This window comes from Hippocampus zosterae, unplaced genomic scaffold, assembly GCF_025434085.1.
Source record: "Hippocampus zosterae strain Florida unplaced genomic scaffold, ASM2543408v3 HiC_scaffold_388, whole genome shotgun sequence".
NCBI lineage: Eukaryota > Metazoa > Chordata > Actinopteri > Syngnathiformes > Syngnathidae > Hippocampus > Hippocampus zosterae.
In genome coordinates this window covers 1-19,411 of record NW_026262923.1, presented here as the reverse complement: position 1 = coordinate 19,411, position 19,411 = coordinate 1, and the positions used below count along the sequence as shown (strand labels likewise).

General features: G+C 56.2%; 2 protein-coding genes across 2 annotated transcripts; both read right to left on the bottom strand.

Moving 5' to 3' along the window:
• Positions 1-4,956: 4,956 nt before the first annotated feature.
• LOC127595077 (dynein light chain roadblock-type 2-like) lies at positions 4,957-6,004 on the bottom strand. Its single transcript, XM_052056778.1, is given in 2 exon segments — positions 4,957-5,169; positions 5,732-6,004. Coding segments are annotated over 2 exon segments (486 nt in total).
• Positions 6,005-6,046: 42 nt separating this feature from the next.
• On the bottom strand, positions 6,047-9,066 carry LOC127595076 (dual specificity tyrosine-phosphorylation-regulated kinase 4-like). Its single transcript, XM_052056777.1, is given in 6 exon segments — positions 6,047-6,233; positions 6,367-6,601; positions 6,604-7,030; positions 7,257-7,553; positions 8,540-8,689; positions 8,740-9,066. Coding segments are annotated over 6 exon segments (1,623 nt in total).
• Positions 9,067-19,411: the final 10,345 nt, after the last annotated feature.

The window sequence follows — 19,411 nt, the reverse complement described above, 5'->3', positions numbered from 1 at the left end:
GCCAGGTGGAACGGCTGGAAGCACTGTTCGCAGGACCAGATTTTGGATCTGCTTTTGATCGCGTCGAAGCAGATCGGACACTCGATGTGTCCCTTTCTGAAACCGTCCATCAGCCACTCCTTCAGATTCCTGGACTCGATCGGCACTGCAACAATGGTCGACAATGACTCTTCGAAAACCTCGAACCCCTTTTCGTTCTTGGCTCTGATTCGCTTCATTTCCTCTCGGGTTTTGCTAACAGGCTGGTGCCTTTGGTCAGGATGCTGGTAATAGTTGTCCCTCCTTTTCGCACGCTTCCTGTACTATCTCTCTTCCTCGATGTCAGTCTTCTCATCTTTTTCGTGGTACTTTAAAGCCTTCTAGTCCTGTCCTTCCTCCTTTTCTAAGTAATTCGTTCTTTTGTTGAATTTCGGCCTTCTCTTGATGTCTTCCTGGTAGTCGGATCTTTACCGGTCGTATCGGTCCTTGCCCTTGTGGTATTCCTTGTATTTTTGCGAGGGACGGTCTTAGTAGATGTCACGGTCGTAATCACGGTCATAATCCCGGTCATCCCTTCGATGGGCTCTGTGGCCCTTTCCTTTCCAGCAGTCAGACGAGCCATCCAGCCCGCCATCCTGTTACCGTGAAGTGTACTTCTTCTCCACGTATTATTTCTTTTTTCTCATTATCAACAATCCCGCTCTCTGAATTCTTTTATACGCGAATTCAAAGAACCCAATCAATGTAATATTTTTAAGGATTGGTGGCGAAGCATGGGTAGCTATACCCCAAGTTCAAGTATGCGGAGACGCCCCTATGCAAGTGCAACAGAAGATCATTGTATTTCTTGGAAGACTAGAGTTTTATCTGCAATTACTGCTACAATAGTGTGTCCTGCACAACCGATCTGTTTGTGCTGGACCTTCTTCCCTAATGCATAATCTAGGTGCTCGCAGGAAATCAACTAGCACAGGATTACATAAAAAAGGTGAACATTGAGATCGACAATATCGTCGCAAGCTTAAACCTCGTAAGGTAAAGGCTAATCGAAAGTCTTATATAAGATTTTACTGAGCAGAGGGAGCAATGCCGTCACATCCTGGAAATGCAAGTAGAAGGGAAACAATTGATACTTAACGGTGAGTACAGGCTAGGATACCATCTGCTGAGGGATAGTTTTGATCTATTTAAAGTGGAGAATGCTAAGTTTAATGAAGTAAAAATGCCGGCGCTTTAAGCACATTGGTAGTCTATGTAAGTCGGACTCCATGGGAGTGTCTTTGCTGACTTGCTCAAGGTTTATGACATACAGCCAGTCCAGGAACAGTCTCCTCCTCAGCCAGGCCAGGAGGGCCAAGAGCAGCCTCCTCCTCAGCCAGGCCAGGAGGGCCAAGAGCAGCCTCCTCCTCAGCCGGGCCAGGAGGGCCAAGAGCAGCCTCCTCCTCAGCCAGCCCAGGAGGGCCAAGAGCAGCCTCCTCCTCAGCCGGGCCAGGAGGGCCAAGAGCAACCTCCTCCTCAGCCAGGCCAGGAGGGCCAAGAGCAGCCTCCTCCCCAGCCACCCCAGCCAGGCCAAAGCCAACCCGCTGGATGAATAAAATTTAATAATTTTCCGTCGCAACTTAAAATTATTTTCCCTCAAAATTATATTATAATTAAAAGGCTTCAGTATAGTGATTGTAATGGAAGTTTTTTGCGTCAGTAACTTGAGCTTGAAAATTAACTTTCTCGCCTTTCCCCAGTCAGGTATTGAAGGGGAATTCCTTTAACTCCTTCTAAAAATCGAGCAGACCTCGACACATAACAGTCATGTTTTCTGCCAGTCCTAGTGATCATCCTTTGGCTGAAGTTTAGTTTATCCCTCATCCTTTCGATTTTCGTCAATCATGATGGCATATTGGCAATACCTGTATTATCGAACATGAAATACTAAGGAGGAATTAATTAATTAATTAAATAACCATCGATCAATCAACCAATTAATAATTAATTAATAATCGATGTTCTAGTTGCTTAAGAAGAAGAAGAAGAAGAGTGAAACCCTGGAAAAAATGGAGCGTGGTTTCAAGGTTGTGATATGGTAGCCTTCGATGGGCCTAACCGACCTGCGGCAGAAATGCAGCCAGAAATAGCCCCTGCTCCCGCGCCCGATGCAGGAAAGCGGGCGGGCGGCTAGTTTCTTCTAGGAAATAAGTTCCGCCCTTCATCGAAAATGCCTCGAAGATCGGTATCTTTCACGTTACTTCAAACTAATAAAAGACCGGGGCAGCTACATCGCCAAGCAATCGGAGTACATCGCAGTGCTGTTCTGCAACAAGCTGGTCTTCCAGGGCACCCACATCCGCGACAAACACGCTTCCTGCGGCATCCGGGTGCAGGACTACTCTCGCTTCAAGATCATCCTCTTTAAGCTTATCAACGAGTGGCAGACCCAGATCATCCCCAGCTGGACCATGTACGAGGGGTGCAAGCTCATCGAGAAGTACAGGCTATTCATCGCCACCCGTAACGAGATGTTTTCGGTTTGTTCCCTCCCCGACTTCGGCAGGAAACTCGAGCAGGCCGTCGCCGCCCCCTTCCCGGAGTTGTACCCGCTGCTGCTGCAGTTCCTGTTCGAGTGCTCTGGCCTGGAACGCCTCCGGCAGTAGCTCCTGAAGCACGTGCCATACCCGCCTTGCTTTTTCCTCAGACTTAAGAAGGAACTGCTCAACATCTGCTACTAAACCAAGGCCGACTTCTTCATCGTCATGCAGGCGGTCGAGAATCTGCGGTTCGTCAAGTCATGCTTTATTGATGGGGTGTTCCTGTGCGACTACCTGAAGGAGCAGGCTGTGCGGGGCAGCCTGGTCGAGTAACTGATCAACCAGCTGACACCCCTCTGCCAGCACCGCAAGCCTTTCAAAAAGGCCATGAAGCTGATCGTCTTCCACCTGTTCGATAAGGAGCAGTACGCCTTTTCTCATCACGAACTGCTGTCGTTCCTGGCAGGGCAGGTCCCATTAGAGTTCATAAAGGAACTGCTGTCGGGGATTGTCACTGTCACCCGGAAGCGCTAGCTGCCGGGGTGGGTCACTACAGACCTGCTGTACGACATCCGCATGATGCGGAGGGTTATGGCCCTCTAACGGCCCGGAAGCCTGACCGACCTGGAGGAGGAGATGATCGAGGCATTTTAATCCTGCACGGACTACAAAATGCGATGCTCGAGCTTCACGCTGGGTCTGCTGGCCAGCCAAAACGAGCTGTACAGCACGGACGAAATAAAGGATATCCACAAGTCCCTCAAGATCAGCAGCGAGCAGTTCGAGCTGCTGCGGGAGGACTGCCTGACCCGGGCGAACGGGGAGGCCAGGCCCTACCTCAAACACTTTTTTAATAAGCATGGACAGTTCATTATCACCAAATGAATAACATCGAGGCTGAGCAGGCTGTCTCGGCCCTCGCCCGTGCTCAGACCACTGACCAGGCCCTGGCTGAGGTCGGTCGGATCTGCGAGTGGACTGACCGCGCCTTCGAGCCCCATGAGATCATCCTCCATGGGCTGAAATGCCCTGCTCTTAAGGGCAACCCGCACTACCAGGAGTTGATGCTCCATCTCGAGAGGTTCAACAAGAGAGTGGCCAGCGGTGAAATGCTGCCATCGGACCGGCAGCACAAGGGCGTCTACCTGTCGCTGTTCCGAATGCTGACAGTTATCATCATGGCCCAGCCGGTCGACCCTGCCCATCTGGCCAAGGTCCACGCCTGGTTCGTGCACCACACCGGCAGCAAAGAAGATAAGTATTACTCCAGGATGCTCGCCTTGAGACACAAGCAGATGAGCCGGATGAGGAGCATTTCTGACAGGCATGGCACTGAGCCGGAGCCTGAGGTGGAGGTGGAGGAGGGCAGGCAAGAGGCTGTGGCTGGCCAAGCTGGGAAAGGACTGCCTAGTGAGAAGATCAGCGAGGAGATGAAGCTGTACATCGAGAAAAGGAGAACTGCCCATGAAGGCACCTTCACTCCCATGGACCGCATACTCTTCTACAAAAGGAGAATTTACGATCTGGGCAAAAAGCTACTGCCGGTCTCAAACCCCCAAGCCAAAATCGAAAAGGCTTAGAGCAGTCTACGACAAGCCAGAGCCCCTTTCCCAAGCAAACACGGAGCCAACCATGGACCAGGATATTACTTTTGCCGGCTAGCTCAACGAATAGTAATAGATCGTGGTCGTGTAAGAGCCCGAGATAAAGTCCCGACTGGACCCGACAATAAAGCCTTACCTCCGAACCTACGATGGGGACTATAGTGTGGGAGGGAGGGGGTATGCGGCCGGTCTGAAGAGGAACAAAGATGCCCGGACGAGGGCGATCGAAAGGATCAAGACTGAAAGGGAGGACTCCCGGAAACTGCAGTCCTGGTCGATCGAACGAGCCCGCCTGCAATCCGAAACCTCTAGGAAGAGCGAATCAAAGTCCGTTGGCAATGGCTACCAACACCTCCGACAGGAAAGCTTACCAGACGAAGATCACACTAAGCCCTTCAAAGGAAAGCTGGTCCTCTCAGTCCTTGACAACAACCCAGCCGAGCAGTACGAACGGGTCAACCACCTCGCCGCCATCAGAAAAAAATATGGTGCCTGGTTGGCATCAAAGATGAGGAAGACGAGGACCGTCAGAACTTTACCAGCATGTCGGCCTACCACCGCGGCAGGATCAAGACGTCTTATAACAGGCCGAAAGATTTGTCAGAAATATTGAATCGCACGAGGGATGACGCAGGTAGGTCTCGCTGTAGAGCGTGCAGGAGCTGAAGGACAGGATGGCCAAGGTACGGTGGGTGGGTCAGCAGGCAATCTCGCAAGGACTTGTCGTTCCTGATGACTGCGAGAAAAGCGTCGATGAGCTAGGCCTGCCCGTCAAGAACCTGCTAGCAAATCCGTTCGCCAAGGTCGGCAAGAAAAAGAAGAAGGCCAAAAAGTGAATTTCAATGCATACCAATTCATTCCTTGCGGTAGGTGCACACCTTGGCACTTCGCAGGACCCGCTCCCGGATGGTGTAGCCGTTCTGGGTGGTGGCCAGGACCAGCCCCTCCTGCTCTTTGGTCGGGCTGGGTAGCTCCGAAATGGCCTCATGGAAGTTCGGGTCGAATGGCTTGCCGTCCGAGGCTATCGGCAGGATGTGGAATTTCGCCAGGGCCTCGAACATCTCCTTCTAGATCGAGATGACGCTGACATAGGGCTCGCCTTCCTTCTTATGCTCTTTTAAGCTGCCCACCACCACCGCAGGTTGTCTGCGACATCGATCACTTCCTTTGCGAATTTGGTGATCCCGTACTGCTTTGCATTTTCGACCTCCTTCTCCATCCGAGCCTTCACTAGTTCCTTTTCCTCGAGCTGGGTTTTCAGATTTTGTTACAAGACGGCCTGTTTCTGTTCGTTCTCGGATTTCTGCTCGAGTTTCAAGGCGGCCAATTTTTTCCTTATACTTCTAGAACTACTCCTCGTCTTTCCGCAGCAAATCAACCTCATTCCTAAGAAGTCCAAGAACTTGGCCTGCCATCGTCTTCAGCCAGGATCTTAGCGATGGTTTCAGCACTAGGAGTCTTATACTGACAGAAAGGCCTGAGAGCAGGCCTCAACAAATTCCTGATCATGGATAAAGTCACAAATAAATTTAATCCTGCAGCCCATGCCGCCGAGTGATGATCTTGATATGTTGGTCAGGTCATTCAATCCTTGTCGTACTCGGATTAGCGGATCAGGGACTGGATCACCACCAGGATGAACTCACGGTCGGGGGCGATCATGATTTAGAACGTCTTGGTGCCGATCCGCATGAAGGTCAGGTCGTTGGTGGGCTCCAGGTCCCGGACGAAGGATTTCGCCTTCTTGGTGAGGATGGTGAGGGCGTTGCCAATGTCGGCGGCTTCCTTCTTGGGCTTGTCATGCTTGATGCGGACGATGTTGCCCTGGTAGTTCACGATAAAAAAGTTTTTGACCTCGGGGATGTCCTTCAGCCGGGCCAGAGTATCCTCCACTTCTGACATCGATCTCAATAGAAATTACAATCACGGGGAGTACGGGTTGCCCTACCCCAGGCCGTATGGGTTCTGGCCCCGCATCTCTCGGATGTGCTCGGCACGCACGCTGCTCGGCAGCCCGTTTATGATGAAGTTGTGGAGGAGGGCCTGCTCAGGGGTCAGGCGCTTGCTGGGGTGCCACTCGAAGCAGCGCCTGATGAAGTCCAAGAAATCAGGGTCTGTGGTGCCCAGGCCTCTTCGAGAGACGGGCCAGCCTCGCTTTTGTTCAACAAGGCATTGGAATCCTCTTAAAAGTAGAGTTTGGATCTCGAACAGGCTTCTAAGAAGTCAAGCGGAGGAGGACCGATCGCCTGGACATGCAAACCCACCTGTTCCGCTCCGACTCCGCGGGAAACAGGGGCAGGCCGATCGCCAGCTCCGCCAGCACGCAGCCCGCACTCCACACATCGATCTCGCACCCATAGTCATAGCCCAGGATGACCTCCGGAGCCCTGTAGAACCTGCTCTGCACGTAGGTGTAGACCTTCGCATGCGAGTAACAACCCGACCCGAAGTCGATCAGCTTGAGGCCGGACTTGTCACAGGCCTTGAACATAATGTTCTCGGCTTGATGTCGCAGTGCGCGATCCGGTTGGCCCTGAGGAAGAACAGTGCCTGGAACAGTTGGATGCTCACCTTCCGGATGAGATCGACACTCACCCCCACAAACCTCCGCTTCTCCAGGAACTCGTAAAGCGTGCAGTGTAGCATCTCAGTGGCGATCAGCATATGTTGCCTGAACACGGCAGAGTCGATGAAGGCCAGCATGTTGCCGTTGGACAGCTTGTCCTTAGCCCTGATTTCCTTGAGGATCTTGACCTCGACCAGCCCCTGCTGCAGCATCTTCTTCTTGTTGACGATTATCTTGACCGCCATGACCTCCTTCGTCTTGTGATCAAAGGCTCTGACCACCTTCCCGAAAGCGCCCTTGCCCAGGATCTACAGGATCTCGTAGCGGTAGGCCAGATGGTCACCCACTCCCACGATCAGATGCTGGTCCACATCATGGAAGAATTCCGGCCCTCTGGAAATCGCTCGACCTTCTCCGTGTTCTTGTGGCCGAAGTAGAACACCTGCTTATACTGGAAGATCTATTTTTTCTAGTAGGTGGTCAGACACTGCTCGAAGTAAGTCAGCACTTCTTGTGGCTTTAGCGGAAGGCGGATCTTGTCCAGATTGATTTTGGTGGGGCCGGGGTGTAAGAGGGTGCCGATCTGACGTCGCAGTAGTTGCTGGTCGCTGACAGGCTCTTTCCGATCTCGATCTCAAAGCTGATCTTTTGTGGACTGCTTTTTTTGGCAGCTGTCTTTAAAGGGCTTTTACTAGGCCTCAGAATTTTGGAGCCGCTGCTGGGCTCATCGTCGATCGTCCTGACCCGGCGCCCCCTGCTACCCCTACGGTAGATAGACACGATGCTCTGCTGCCTAGGCTGCGGGTCGTTGCTTAGCGAGTGACTGCGTAGGTTAGCGTGCTCGATGCTGCGCCTGCGATAGGCCTGCAGAAGCGGGGTCCTCCCCTTCTCGAGAGAGACAAAGGCCTTCTTTTCAAAGAGCCTCTAGCGGTTTATAGTTATTTTCATTGCAAGGATGCGATCGATGCTCATAACTAGTGGATAAGCCGCTGCACCACTACCTTCTTCTGGAATCGGCTCATCCGCGGGCCCCGTCTGGGGTGCCGTGCCCCCAGCGAACCCAGCACCATGCTTTGGTGGAAGGGCCTGCCAGGTTGTCTCGAGCATGGCCCCATCATCGAGCGATGAGGGTGGTCTTTGATGCGATCGTACAGTTATCGGTTGGCCATCTCCAACCGAGAAATGGTCCTTTCCAAAGTCTCGATCCTGCTCTGCATGTCTGTTTCATGCATAGAGCGAGTGTCTCGCTCGGGGTTGGGGCTGGAAGGCAGCTGCATTGTCTGGTGGATTTTGATTTCGGAGTGACGAGAGGCCTGCCTTGTGGGTTCGTGAAGAGGCGATCTAGATGGGTGTCCCATCGACCCGTACCGATATCCCGCCCATCTCGCAGGACTACGTGAAGATTACCTTGACTGTTGCCTCACCGGAACACGGCTTTCAGATATTTACTTAGACGACTATCTTCCAGAGGCCCGCGAGAAATGCTTGGAGGAGTGCCGGATTGACTTCGACAGCTTTCTTGACTGATTCGCAGACAGCTATTTGGCCGGGCTCCGGGAGGACGACCGGATTGTCGAAAACCGAGAGTAGCAGTGCGGCTGGTATGCTGACCTTCTGAAACTCGATAAGGTGTTTGACCTGCCCATAGCAGTCCTCAAAGATTCCTCGATGTCCTATGGCTGCTCATGTTCTTCCTTGATGGACTGCGTCATCTCCTTCTGGGCAACCTGCGACTCTTTGTGGGACGATCTGCGACTGATCGCGGCTCCGTGCGAAATCATGGACGCAGTGCGCCGGGAGTCAGCGTTTTGCTTAGGCTGGTCTTTTACCTCTTCCTCGACGAAGAGCACCTCTTGGGCTGGCATCTAAACCTGCTCCTTGCCGAAGCTTTGGGAGGTTAGGGTCTGCTTCGGGGTCTGGGGCAGTTCGCCCTGCTTCTGGGAGATGGACCTGGACTCCTCGTAGATGAAGGAGTCGGGCAGGTTTATAACCCTGCTGTCCTTGGGCTCTGAGGGCTTGACCTGCGAGATCTGGAAACCTGGCTAGCCCGGCTGCGGCCAAAGTTGGGTACCTTGGAACTCTCGGCCATCTTGGTGGTCATGCTGCGGTCATCTTGCTTTTCAATGCACAAGGCAGACGCGCCCGCCTTGAAGCCGCTGAGCTCGGTCTCGAGCTCCTGGATACGGCGGACAAGCTGACTGTTGCCCGGCGAGTGCTGTAGCTGCTCAAAGCTCTCGGTACCCCAGTGTGCCGCAGAGCGAGCGGAGTTGAGCTGCTCGGTGAGCCAGACCTTGTCAGAGACGAGCTCCACCTTTTCAGCAGAGAGGGTCTCATAGTCCTTCTGGAGGACGGAGTGCTCCTGCTTAAGAGTGCGGAGGCTGTCCTGGAGGGACTTCATGGCGTCCAGGTAAGCCTTGCTGATCTGCGTCGCCTCATTTTATTTCTGGCCCGGGCCGGTAACGAATATCATGCATCTAAGTTTCGACAGGAGCGGAGCCCTCCACGAAATGCGCAAGGAACTCTACCAGCTGCGCAAGCTGGAGGGCGACCTCCACGCCCTCAACGACAACGTGGCAGAGCTAGAGGCCAAGTACGAATTCCTCCTGCGTAAGAAAGAGGAGGCCGAACAAGACATTTCCAGTCGGGACGAGCACCTGCAGATCAGCCTCCTGCGGGGGGGGAGAGATGAACTGGCTCATCTGCAGGAAGGCACTGAGCGCCTCTGCGCTGAGATCGAGGAGGCTGGCCGTTAGAATGCGAAGTTGGCCGCCGTCGTCGAGGAGGGGGAAGCGGCCCTCGCTGAGGTGGTCGACCGGCAGGAGCGTCTGGCGGCCAACATCGTGCACAGGAAGAGGAGAACCAACGCCTGGCGGCCAACATCCGGCGACTGAAAGAGTAGAGGTAGCGACTGGAGGAGCAGCTGGTCGGGATGGACCGACTGCGCGAAGAATGCGTGTCGACCATGCAGCAGATCCAAAGAAAGCGGCCGCAACTCCGAGGCCAGCAGCAAGAAGCTTGCGCTGACCCTCGCCCAGGCCAAGAAGGACAGCGACTAGTTGATGGCCGAGATCCAGGCCAAGAAAGAGGACTGCCGGCGGATGACGGTCGCTCTGCAGGAAGTCGATACTGAGGTGGCTGGCATCGAGGAAAGCATCGAGGCGGTGCACCTGTTCTGCGAGCGGGAGCAGCAGACCGCCCAGGCGATGAAGGACGAGCTGGCCGCGGAGTTGGAGAAGTCAGAGTATCTGCATGCGGAGATGGCACGGTGCAAGTAAGGTATCGAGGCGCGAGAGCGGCAGATCGACCATCTACACCAGGAGGAGGACGCACTCAGGCTCGACACGCCGAGCAGTTGGAAGGGCTGCGGGCACAAGAGGCGCAACTGAACGGCGCGAATGAGGTGCTGCGACAGTTCGAGGCCCTGCTCGCCGAGATGCGCGAGGTGGGTGACTGCACCTGACCTTAATCTAATGTACCAGCCGCTTCCTGAGCAGCAGACCTTTCGCGCCTACTCGCCCTCCGTGCTCAACGACCGCGCGGAGATGGTGCCCGAGCAGGAGGCCAAGCGCGGGCAGTTGTCTCGCCGGGTAGAGCGCGCGATCGAAGGGTTTCCAATGATCCACCGCAGAGCGGGTGGGTTCTGTGCTGGGATATGGCGGTGCTGGTATGCACACTGCTGCTGCAGGCAGAAGCTTCGATGGTGATCGTGTTTGGGCCGGACGCGTGGTCAGTCGAGCTGAGCAGTGCGGGTTACCAGGCGGTCTTGGGAGTGGCGCTTGGGTTTTGGCTGACGGACCTGGTTGCTACGCTTTAACCGCGCTTACCTTCGAGGCGGCTACTTAGAGCGAAGCCGGCGGAAGATCGTGGCAGGATACATGAAGGCAGGACTATGGGTGGACCTAGCCTGCATACTAGCGATCATCATACCCTGGGCGACCAAGGTCTACGAGCTGAACCTGCTGAAGCTACTGCTGCTGGTCAAGTTCTGGAACGTGTATGAGATCGACGAGAACCTGTTCCGGGCAGTGCAGATGAGACTGACCCTGCGGGTGTTCTACAACTTGTGCCGGCTCGTGCTGATCGAGCTCATCTGGAGCCACTACATGGGCCTGCTGTTCTTCGCTCTGGCGCACTACATCGTCCGGCACCGGTTTACGAGTCCAGCTGGCTGCTGGGCAACAGTGCCTACCCCGGCTGTACTTCGAGTCTTTCCGCGTGCAGTACGTGTTCACCCTCTACTACTCGAACTACATGCTCACCACCATCGCCTACGGCAACATCACGCCCCTCAACCCTCTCGAAACCCTCTTCGTGACAGTCACCATGATCCCCTACGTGCTGATCCTCGCCTACATCTTCGAGGGCATCTTCAGTATCCTCTACGAAGTGTATTAGCGTACCTCCGCACTCAGTGCGCGCGTCAGGGCGGCCTCTGCGCTGCTCGCGCAGCACTCCCCCCCGGTCGCCCGTGCTGCAGGCCATCCGCGCCTACTTGGAGGAACTCTGGCGTGAGGAGAAGGCCCGAGACCAGGACAAGTAGAAGGAGCTCATCGATATGCTCGAGGTGGGCCTGCGTATCCGCATGCTCAACCACGCCTATCAGCCCCTCTGCTCCGCCCTGCTGCCCTGCCTCTCCCGCTTCGACCCCGCCGATATCGAGGAGCTCAGTCTCTTCATGCGTGAAAGGCGCTACCTCGCCGAATAGCTCATCTTCAAGGCTCGCAACTCCCTCGACTCCACCCGCTCAGTTTACTTCGTGCAGCGCGGAAGGGTCGACCTGTTCGTCCAGCTGCCCGTCCGCAGACTGGTGCTCGCCAACCTAACCCGCGGTGATCTTTTCGGACAGTTCGAGTTCTTCACCGGCAGGCAGCGGCTGCTCTCCGCCAGGGCAGCCACTGACACGGTAGTCTACTAACTTGGGCGGTAGGCCCTCCTGACAATGCCCCGGCACTCGCACTCAAGGGAAATCCTCCTCGAGCTGATCGAAGAGATGGACAGTTCGCTGTAGGCCGTGGGGCTGTACTGCTACAGCTGCGGGGGCTTCGGGCATCTGGTTCTTGACTGCCCGCAGTTGTTCTATAGAGGCCGTCCTCGGGAGGATTCCTGGCGGACTGGCAAGAATCAGCCCAGTCGCAGGCGCAGACAAGCCCTGGAGACTGTCTTTCCAGCAAAATGCGACCGCAGCGAGCAGGGACTGCTGGAGGAGCTGGAGCATGAACTAAGATGCATCGCAGGGGACTTCGGAGAGCAATTTGTGGGAAGTGCCAAGGGTGGACCAGGTTCGGAACTGGGTGAAGTACAAGAAAGCCCAGAACGCGAGCAAGATATCCTCGAGGCGGAGGCTATGATTGAATTATGGAGGAAAACAGATTCAAAGTGGTGGCGGCTGGCAACGCGGGGGTGGGCAAGACCAACCTCCTCTGCAGGCTGACTAAGTCGCGAGTGCCTCAGGAATTCCACTCCCCGACGATCGGGGTTGACATGATCTAGCACTCCGCTGTCTACAAGGACCGGGTGCTTAAGGTTAAGTTTTGGGACACTGCGGGCTCGGAGAAGTACAGGGCGATCACACGCGCGTAACACCTTCACCAGACACTTCCGCCAGGCCGACATTATCCTCCTGGTGTTCGACCTCAGCGAGCGGACCTCCTTTGACGCCCTGGGGGAGTGGCTAGCTGAAATCGATGCGACGGTGGGACAGGAGGGCAAGATCTTCGTGGTAGGCAACAAGGCTGATCTCTAGAACCGGGCAGTCAGCAAGCCCGAAGCCATGGCCTGGGCACTATTCAAAAAGCACAGCTACTTCGAGACGTCGGCGCTGAAGGACGAGGGGCTTAAAGAGCTGTCGCAGAGTATTCTGGACACTCTCGCGCAGCAGGGCGCCTCCTAATCGCAGTTAATCCGGCTGGAGGATGGACAGGAGGAGGAGAAGAAGAAGTGCTGTGGATGACTGGCTACTTCAGTTGGGGTGGGCAGTGGCGCGGAAAGGCCGGCAGCCGACCCTGAGGGGCCTGCTCTCGTCCCGGAACCAGCCCGGCCGCTGGCCTTCTTGCGGCTGTCCTGCTTGCTGATGCTGCTGGGCTCGATGTAGTTGCTGTTCTTGAGCATCAGCTCTCGCAGGATCTCCTCCTTCAGCGTGCCGAGGGGCACCCTGCTCCGGATCTCGCTCTGGATCTTTTCCTTCAGGCTTATCACCCGGTCGTGGTACCGCTTCGAGGACCGCTAGCAGGAGTCCCTGCTGGGGGCCCGGTTCTCGTCCTGCTTGCTTTACTGATCCCTGGCTGCCGGCCCCGAACGGTATCGGATTTGGTCCAGACCAAGCTGGATTTCGTTGGCTCATCGTCGACAGTCTCGGAAGGTGCTGCGAGCTGTTGTATCTCCTGTAGAGGGAGATTTTGACTGGTCCCGGTCCCAGAGTCAGGAGTCTTTTTGGGCAAAGCCATCACCCCTTTCTTGAAGAAGGGCCTGCCTGCCCTCTCCAGGCCGAGTAGCACCAACACCTCCTCGCCGTCCTTCGCAAAGCCCTACACGCAGATGTGCTCCTTCTTGTTGAAGGGCTCGACACTGCCGCATGAAAAGGCCAGCCTTTCTTCCTGAAGCAGCATGTAGGCCACGATTTTGTGCATCTCTTGTCTGGAAAGCTAGACTTCGCAGTCCTCGGCCCCTGGCACCTTGACCCCAGGCTGCGGCCAGCCCAGCTCTCGCCAGTTACTGCGCAGCAGGACCAGCTCGCTCTTGAACAGTTCTTCGCGCAGGGAGGCCTTAAGCCCAAGCACTCGGAGCTGCTAGACCACCAGTCCGTCAACGTATTAGCGCGCTGAATCAAGCAAGCTTGTGCAGAATTACCTGACCTAGGCGACCGCCTGGCCTGGCTGCTCGAAGTGCTCACAGAAGGTGGAATTCAGATTTTCCTTAAGGAACTGCTCCCACAACTCCTTGAACTCGCTGGGCAGAAAAAAGGACAGTCCGTGTTAGTACCGCCCTGCTGCTTCTCTCTGAGCTATCGTAGTTCGTTCTTGAGTCGGATATTCTCGGTGCTCAGGCGAGCGTGCGCCTCGTTGAGGCGCACTGAGGAGTCATGCAGCTGACGCACTGCCGCGATGGCCTGCGCCTAATCCGTCCGGTTCCGCTCGTCGGTCAGCCCGATCTCCACCAGGAAATCGAGCAGCTCCATGCAATTTGAATTATGCAGCAGTCCCTGATTAGCAAGCGCAACCTGCTGGTCTCAGCCGCCCGCCGACAGCAGGTGCAGAGCGTCTTGGGCCGGGCCCGCGAGCCGACCCTGCTCGAGGTCAAGGAAATGATGCTTTTCGGCCTGCTCAAGTAGCAGTCTTCTCTTGTCGAGCAAGGACTGACACAGCTCAAGGGGATGCTGGCAAGCTGCCTGCCCGAGTGCTTTTAGCAGCACCTGCCCTGCGTGCTGCTGGAGCTGGCCCGCTGCGAGACCTGCACGCCGCAGGTTGGGCTGCTGGTGCTTGAGTGTCTGGTCTCACTGACCTACTCCGACCTGTTCTCCCTTGAACTGGCCAGTTCGCTGAACATCTACGACTTCCTGCTGGCGGAAATCAGGGACCATTCCAGTGAGGTCACTCTGCTGGCGATCTGGGTGGTCTCCAACCTGTGCGGCAACGGGCCCGAACTGGACCCGACGATCTCATCCGCAAGCATTTCATCGTCCGGGGCATCTTCAGTCAGTTGCGCGCCTTAGTCTCGAATCCCATTTCGAGTAACCTGGCAGATGCTGTCCTCTGGCTACTGACCAACCTCCTCCGCCAGCCCACACTGCAGCTCGACCACTCTACCCAGACCCTCAGGAGTGCGCTGGCCTGGCCGCCTTCGCCGCAAGAGTGCTACAGGCCTGCCACGGACGGGCTGAGCTGGAGGGGCACGTGGACGAGGGCATTTTTCGTGCTGACTGCGCTCTACAGCATTTACCCAATCAACCCGCTGACAGTTCCTCTGGACGCTCTGTTGCTCTACCAAGAAGACCGCTTCGAGGGATTATGCTACAGCTGATGTTATAGTTGCTCAGGTCACCGACCCGACTCTTCCTGTTGGAGCATCAGCTGCGGATCGCCAACGAGGCCGGGCTGTTCCTGGTGAGGGGCGAGCAGGAGGGGCGGCTGCTCGAGGGTATACGGGAGTGTCTGGTGGCCGGGCTGAGTGATTGAAATTCAAATGAGCAGGAGCAAGGCCAGAGAATGGACGGCAGGCCTCGCCAGGGAAAAAGAGTTTCTGAAGGAGTTCTATGCCACCCAGCTTGCTAAGCTGGAGGCCTTCGCCGCCCGCCTCAAAGGCCTCGTCGACCAGCACGCCCGCGCCCTCCAGGAGCATGTCCTGGCTGAGCAGGACCACAGCCTCGCAGCCTTGGCGCAGACAGAGAAAGCCGTTGATGAGTGGGCCAGGGCATCGAAGGAGGGGACTCAACGAATAGAAGCCCTGCTGAAGAACGGCGGGAGTTTTACACCATAAATTGCCGGCAGGAAATTTTAGAGGCGGTTTAGGACCTGCTGCACCGGCATGTCTACGCCCAGCCTATCGGAATATCAAAAAGCACGTTGGAACTGGGCAGCCGCTAGCCCACCGAGGCGGACCCGATTCCCGAGGTTTTCGTGAGGATTTCATTCAAGCAGTGATTGATCAAAATTAATCACAAAAGGCGTTACGTGCAATTCCACTGGCCATAATTCTGACTCCGGTGGAAGACCCCTACCTTTCCTTAGGGATGTCTTCTCAGCCCAGCTGCTTGCCGCAGCCGGTTATTTTCTTGCTCAAGGTCCGTGATCTACTGGTCGAGTGCCAACCCCTCGTTTATAAGCCGGCCGACTTGATCCTCAAGGCGGCAGCACTCCTCGTAGCCAGGAGCGGGGCGAGAGGGTCGCTCGAGGCGGGTAGCAAGGGCCGTAACGTCCCTGAGATGGGAAATGGGCCGGGCGTAGCAGTTCCTTTAATTCCATTTTATTAAGATTATCAGAGCCCATCACCAGCGGCTTGGTAAGCGGCTGTGCGGCTTTTGATAGGACGGTTTCTGCCCCGGCTTCAAATAACGCGCCTCGATCTGGTAGGTAGGGTTCCGGCCCAGTCCCTTCGTGTAGGACGTCAGGTAGCTGGAGATCGGCTCTTCTGCGTGATGCGCTGGTCTGGGCTCCCGCTGCTAGAACGTCCGCTGCGTGTAGTGAAAAGAGGTACTATTTTTCCCATAATCAGGGTAGCAGCGATCATTAAGCGAGCATACTGGGGTCGGTTCCTCGCTGGCCATTCTGTCCTGTAGTCCATGTAAGGTTGTTTGACGAAGCGGCGTTGATCTGACTCGGCATAGACCGGCCGGTACACCACGGGCTCAAGGGGGAAGGAGTGCTGGACGGGCTCCGGACGAGAGTGTTCGGTGACCCTGTTTTGCTGCACGATCTGAGTCAGCTGGTCCAGCTGCAGCTTCAGTGCTGAATTCTGTGCCCTGAGTTGTTCTAGCTCGCTCGACACCAGCTTCTTCCGGGCCTCCTAGCGGCACTCAGCGCAGTCGGAGTGGATTGACTGGTCGGAGATATCGTCTGCGGTGAGGACCTTCTCCTGCCGGAAACGGCGCACAACCCGCCCGCGGTCGACGGACAGAGGCCTGCGTTCTTCGTTCATCAATAACAAACAATCACCTCACTCCCGATAGACGATCCGCTCCGCTATCTTGAGGATCTCTTTGTCCAGATGTTTCAGTTCCTTCCGTGACGAACTCTTCCGCAGCTCCCTCTCTTCGCCCCCGTTCAGCCGCAGCTTGTTCACCTGCGGCGGCCTCCGGTCTGTGGTCTGCGGCTGTTGTGACTCTCTGCTGGTCCATCGCCGCCGCCGCTCTCGCTGCACCAGCTCTGCGATGGCGGAACCCTGCTGCTTAAGAGTGTCGATGCTGTTTTGATAGCGCTCGACAAGATCGCCGAGGTCTTCGTCTTCAGTGCGGTGGGTGAGAAAGGCAGGTTGCTTAGGAGGATCGCAGCGGAGTTCCTGCTTGGGCTACTTGGCCAGGAGGGTGAGCTTGTCAAGGCTCTCGAGGGCGAGGAGGAGGGGCTGGGGCAGATCCTCAAAGAAAGCGGCCAGCTTGTTGAGGCACTTTCGCAGCTTCTTGAGTTCCTGGTCCATAACTGCCTGGTTTGATATAATCATGCTCGGACTTGTTCTTCTTGCTTGTGGCCAGGGGCAGTCAGTCTGCTCCTTTCCTGCCTTCGTTAGCTCCAGCTGCGGGCTGTGTCCCCTCTACTGCCACACCTGCACCAGCACCGCCTCCTGCTCACTTTGTAGGCCCGGCTACTACATGGCCTCAACCTGTCAGGCCTGCCCTACCTATTGCTCCGCCTGCACGGCGTCGAACTGCATGGATTGCTTCTCAGGGTTCTTCCTGAACGAAGGCATATGCGCAGCCTGCCCGGCCAACTCGAAAGCTGTTCCTGACCACAATTTCAGCCTGCAAGCCCGGTTTCTATTCAGAAAGCTTCACCTGCCAGGCATGCGAGGAATCAAAGAACTGTGCGACCTGCGTGTCTTCATTGCAGTGCATTTCCTGCCCACCGCGGTTCAACTTGATCTCAGTCAGTAACGGGGTGATTTACTGTCTGGCCCCTCTGCTCGAATTCGAACCTGGCTGTACCTCCTGTCTTTCTTACAACATTGTGGGGGTTGTGTGGTCTGTGACGTCTGCAGGGACTGCTAGTTCGGGTACGTCGTGTCCGGAACCGACTGCGTCCGCGACAACCAAGTCTGTACCGGAACAAACTTCCTGAACGGCGGGACCTGCGTGACCGGAGCGAGCATCCTCTGCGGCAACGGGGCTACTTCGACAAATCCGTTCGACTGCATCAACCAGTGTCCGATCAATACCGACCAAGTGCTGTCCAACGCCAACCAAGGCAGCACCAACATCTTCGCCTGCCAGCCTAAGTCTTTTTACCAGGGCGAGTACCAAACCTACATTAACGCCCTCACCCCACCTTCTGTCCTGGGGCTGACTTCCTCCACTGTTGCGAGCTGCTATGGCATCCCCGCCTTCTAGAGCCAGGCCGTGTTGCGGGTGGTCCTTCCTGGGTACTTCCGTCTGCGCTTCCAAATGCGGGTCGTCGGCGCCAGCTCAGCCTTTTCGTACACCGTGACCATCCGAGACAACACCACCGTCCCACGAGTGGTCAGCAATACCTTCTCCTCTTCAGCCTGCGCCTCCTATCAGACAATCGCCACCACCAGCCTAAACGAGCGGCAGCTGAGCATCGAAGTGAGCGGAGGCCGCCTCACGGAGCTATTGATCCAGTACTCGCGGTGCGCGGCCGAGTGCCTGGTATGTGCGAATTCGCAGTACTGCTACATCTGCAGGCCACCACTGCGGTACTTCCAATTCCAGTGTGTGCCAGCCTGCGAGGCTACAATCCAGCTCTACGATGCGACCTCTCTGTTCTCCTGTGTCAACTCCTGCCCCAACGAATTCTTTTCAATGGATGTGTCGGGGGTGGCTACCTGCACCCGCTGTATCGCGCCCTGCCAGGCATGTCTCACTCAGACAGCCTGCCTCAGCTGTGTGCTTCAGAACGACAGTCAGCAGCCTTTATTTTTCGTAGGACAGACCAGGACCTGCGCGACGTCTTGCCAGACCCAGGAGTTCCCCAACACCCAGACCAGGACCTGCCAGAAGTGCTCGACCCCCTGCTTAACCTGCTCATCGGCCGTCGACTGCCTTTCCTGCTCCTAACTCTTCTTTGATGGCACCAGTAGATGCGTGGCTACCTGTCCGGAAACCCAATTCGGGGACCTGGTGACGAACTCCTGCAAAGAGTGTAGCTCGCAGTTCAGCAATTGCAGAACCTGTTCTAGCACCGCCTGTCTCACCTGCCTGTCCGGCTTCTTCAGCTATCAAGGAAACTGCATCGCGAATTGCAACTTCGCCACCAATGTGTTCATGAACTGTCCGGCCGGTGAAGACATGACCTGCAGCCTCTGCTCGAGTGTGCTGACGGGCTGCCTGGAGTGCACTGGGCAGGCCGCCTGCACCGCGACCCCCGCCTGCACCAAGTGCAGCCTCGCGTTCTACAGGAATGAGGCCGGCCTGTGTGTGACCAGCTGCCCCAGTGGCAGTACCCGAACATTAATCAAGGGCAGTGTCAGGCATGTCCACTGGCCAATTGCCAGACCTGCACGCAGGCCACTGTCTGCACCGGCTGCGGGACCGGCTTCCTGCTGAACATCGGGGGCGGTAACTGCGTCTCTGCGGCCGAGTGCGTGGCCCTCGCGCCTGCTAACTCAAAGTACGCAGACTCTTCGTCTTGCATCATCTGCCAATCGCCCTGCCCAAACCTGTCTGGACAGCACCCACTGTCTGTCCTGCCTCACTGGCTTCCTGGACAACAACCGCTGTACCTCGATCTGTGGGGAGGGGAAGTACCCTGCCCAGGCGACTTCCACCTGCGCTAATTGTGTGGCGCCTTGCCAGACCTGCTCCTCCCAAACTAACTGCCTGTCCTGCTCTGGGTCACTCTTCCTGAATGCCCTGTCCAGCACCTGCGTGTCCAGCTGCCCTGAGGGATTCTTCGGCAACAGCAACCTTTGCGAGCCTTGCCCATACCCCTGCCTGATCTGCGCCTCGAGCTCAGTCTGCAGTCGCTGCAACACCCAGTTTTCGCTGAACAGCCAGACTTGCGTGAGCTCTTGCCCGTCAAACGCGCTGAGTCTGGCGCAGAGCAATGGGTTCCGAGTCTGCACTGTCTGCTCATCACCCT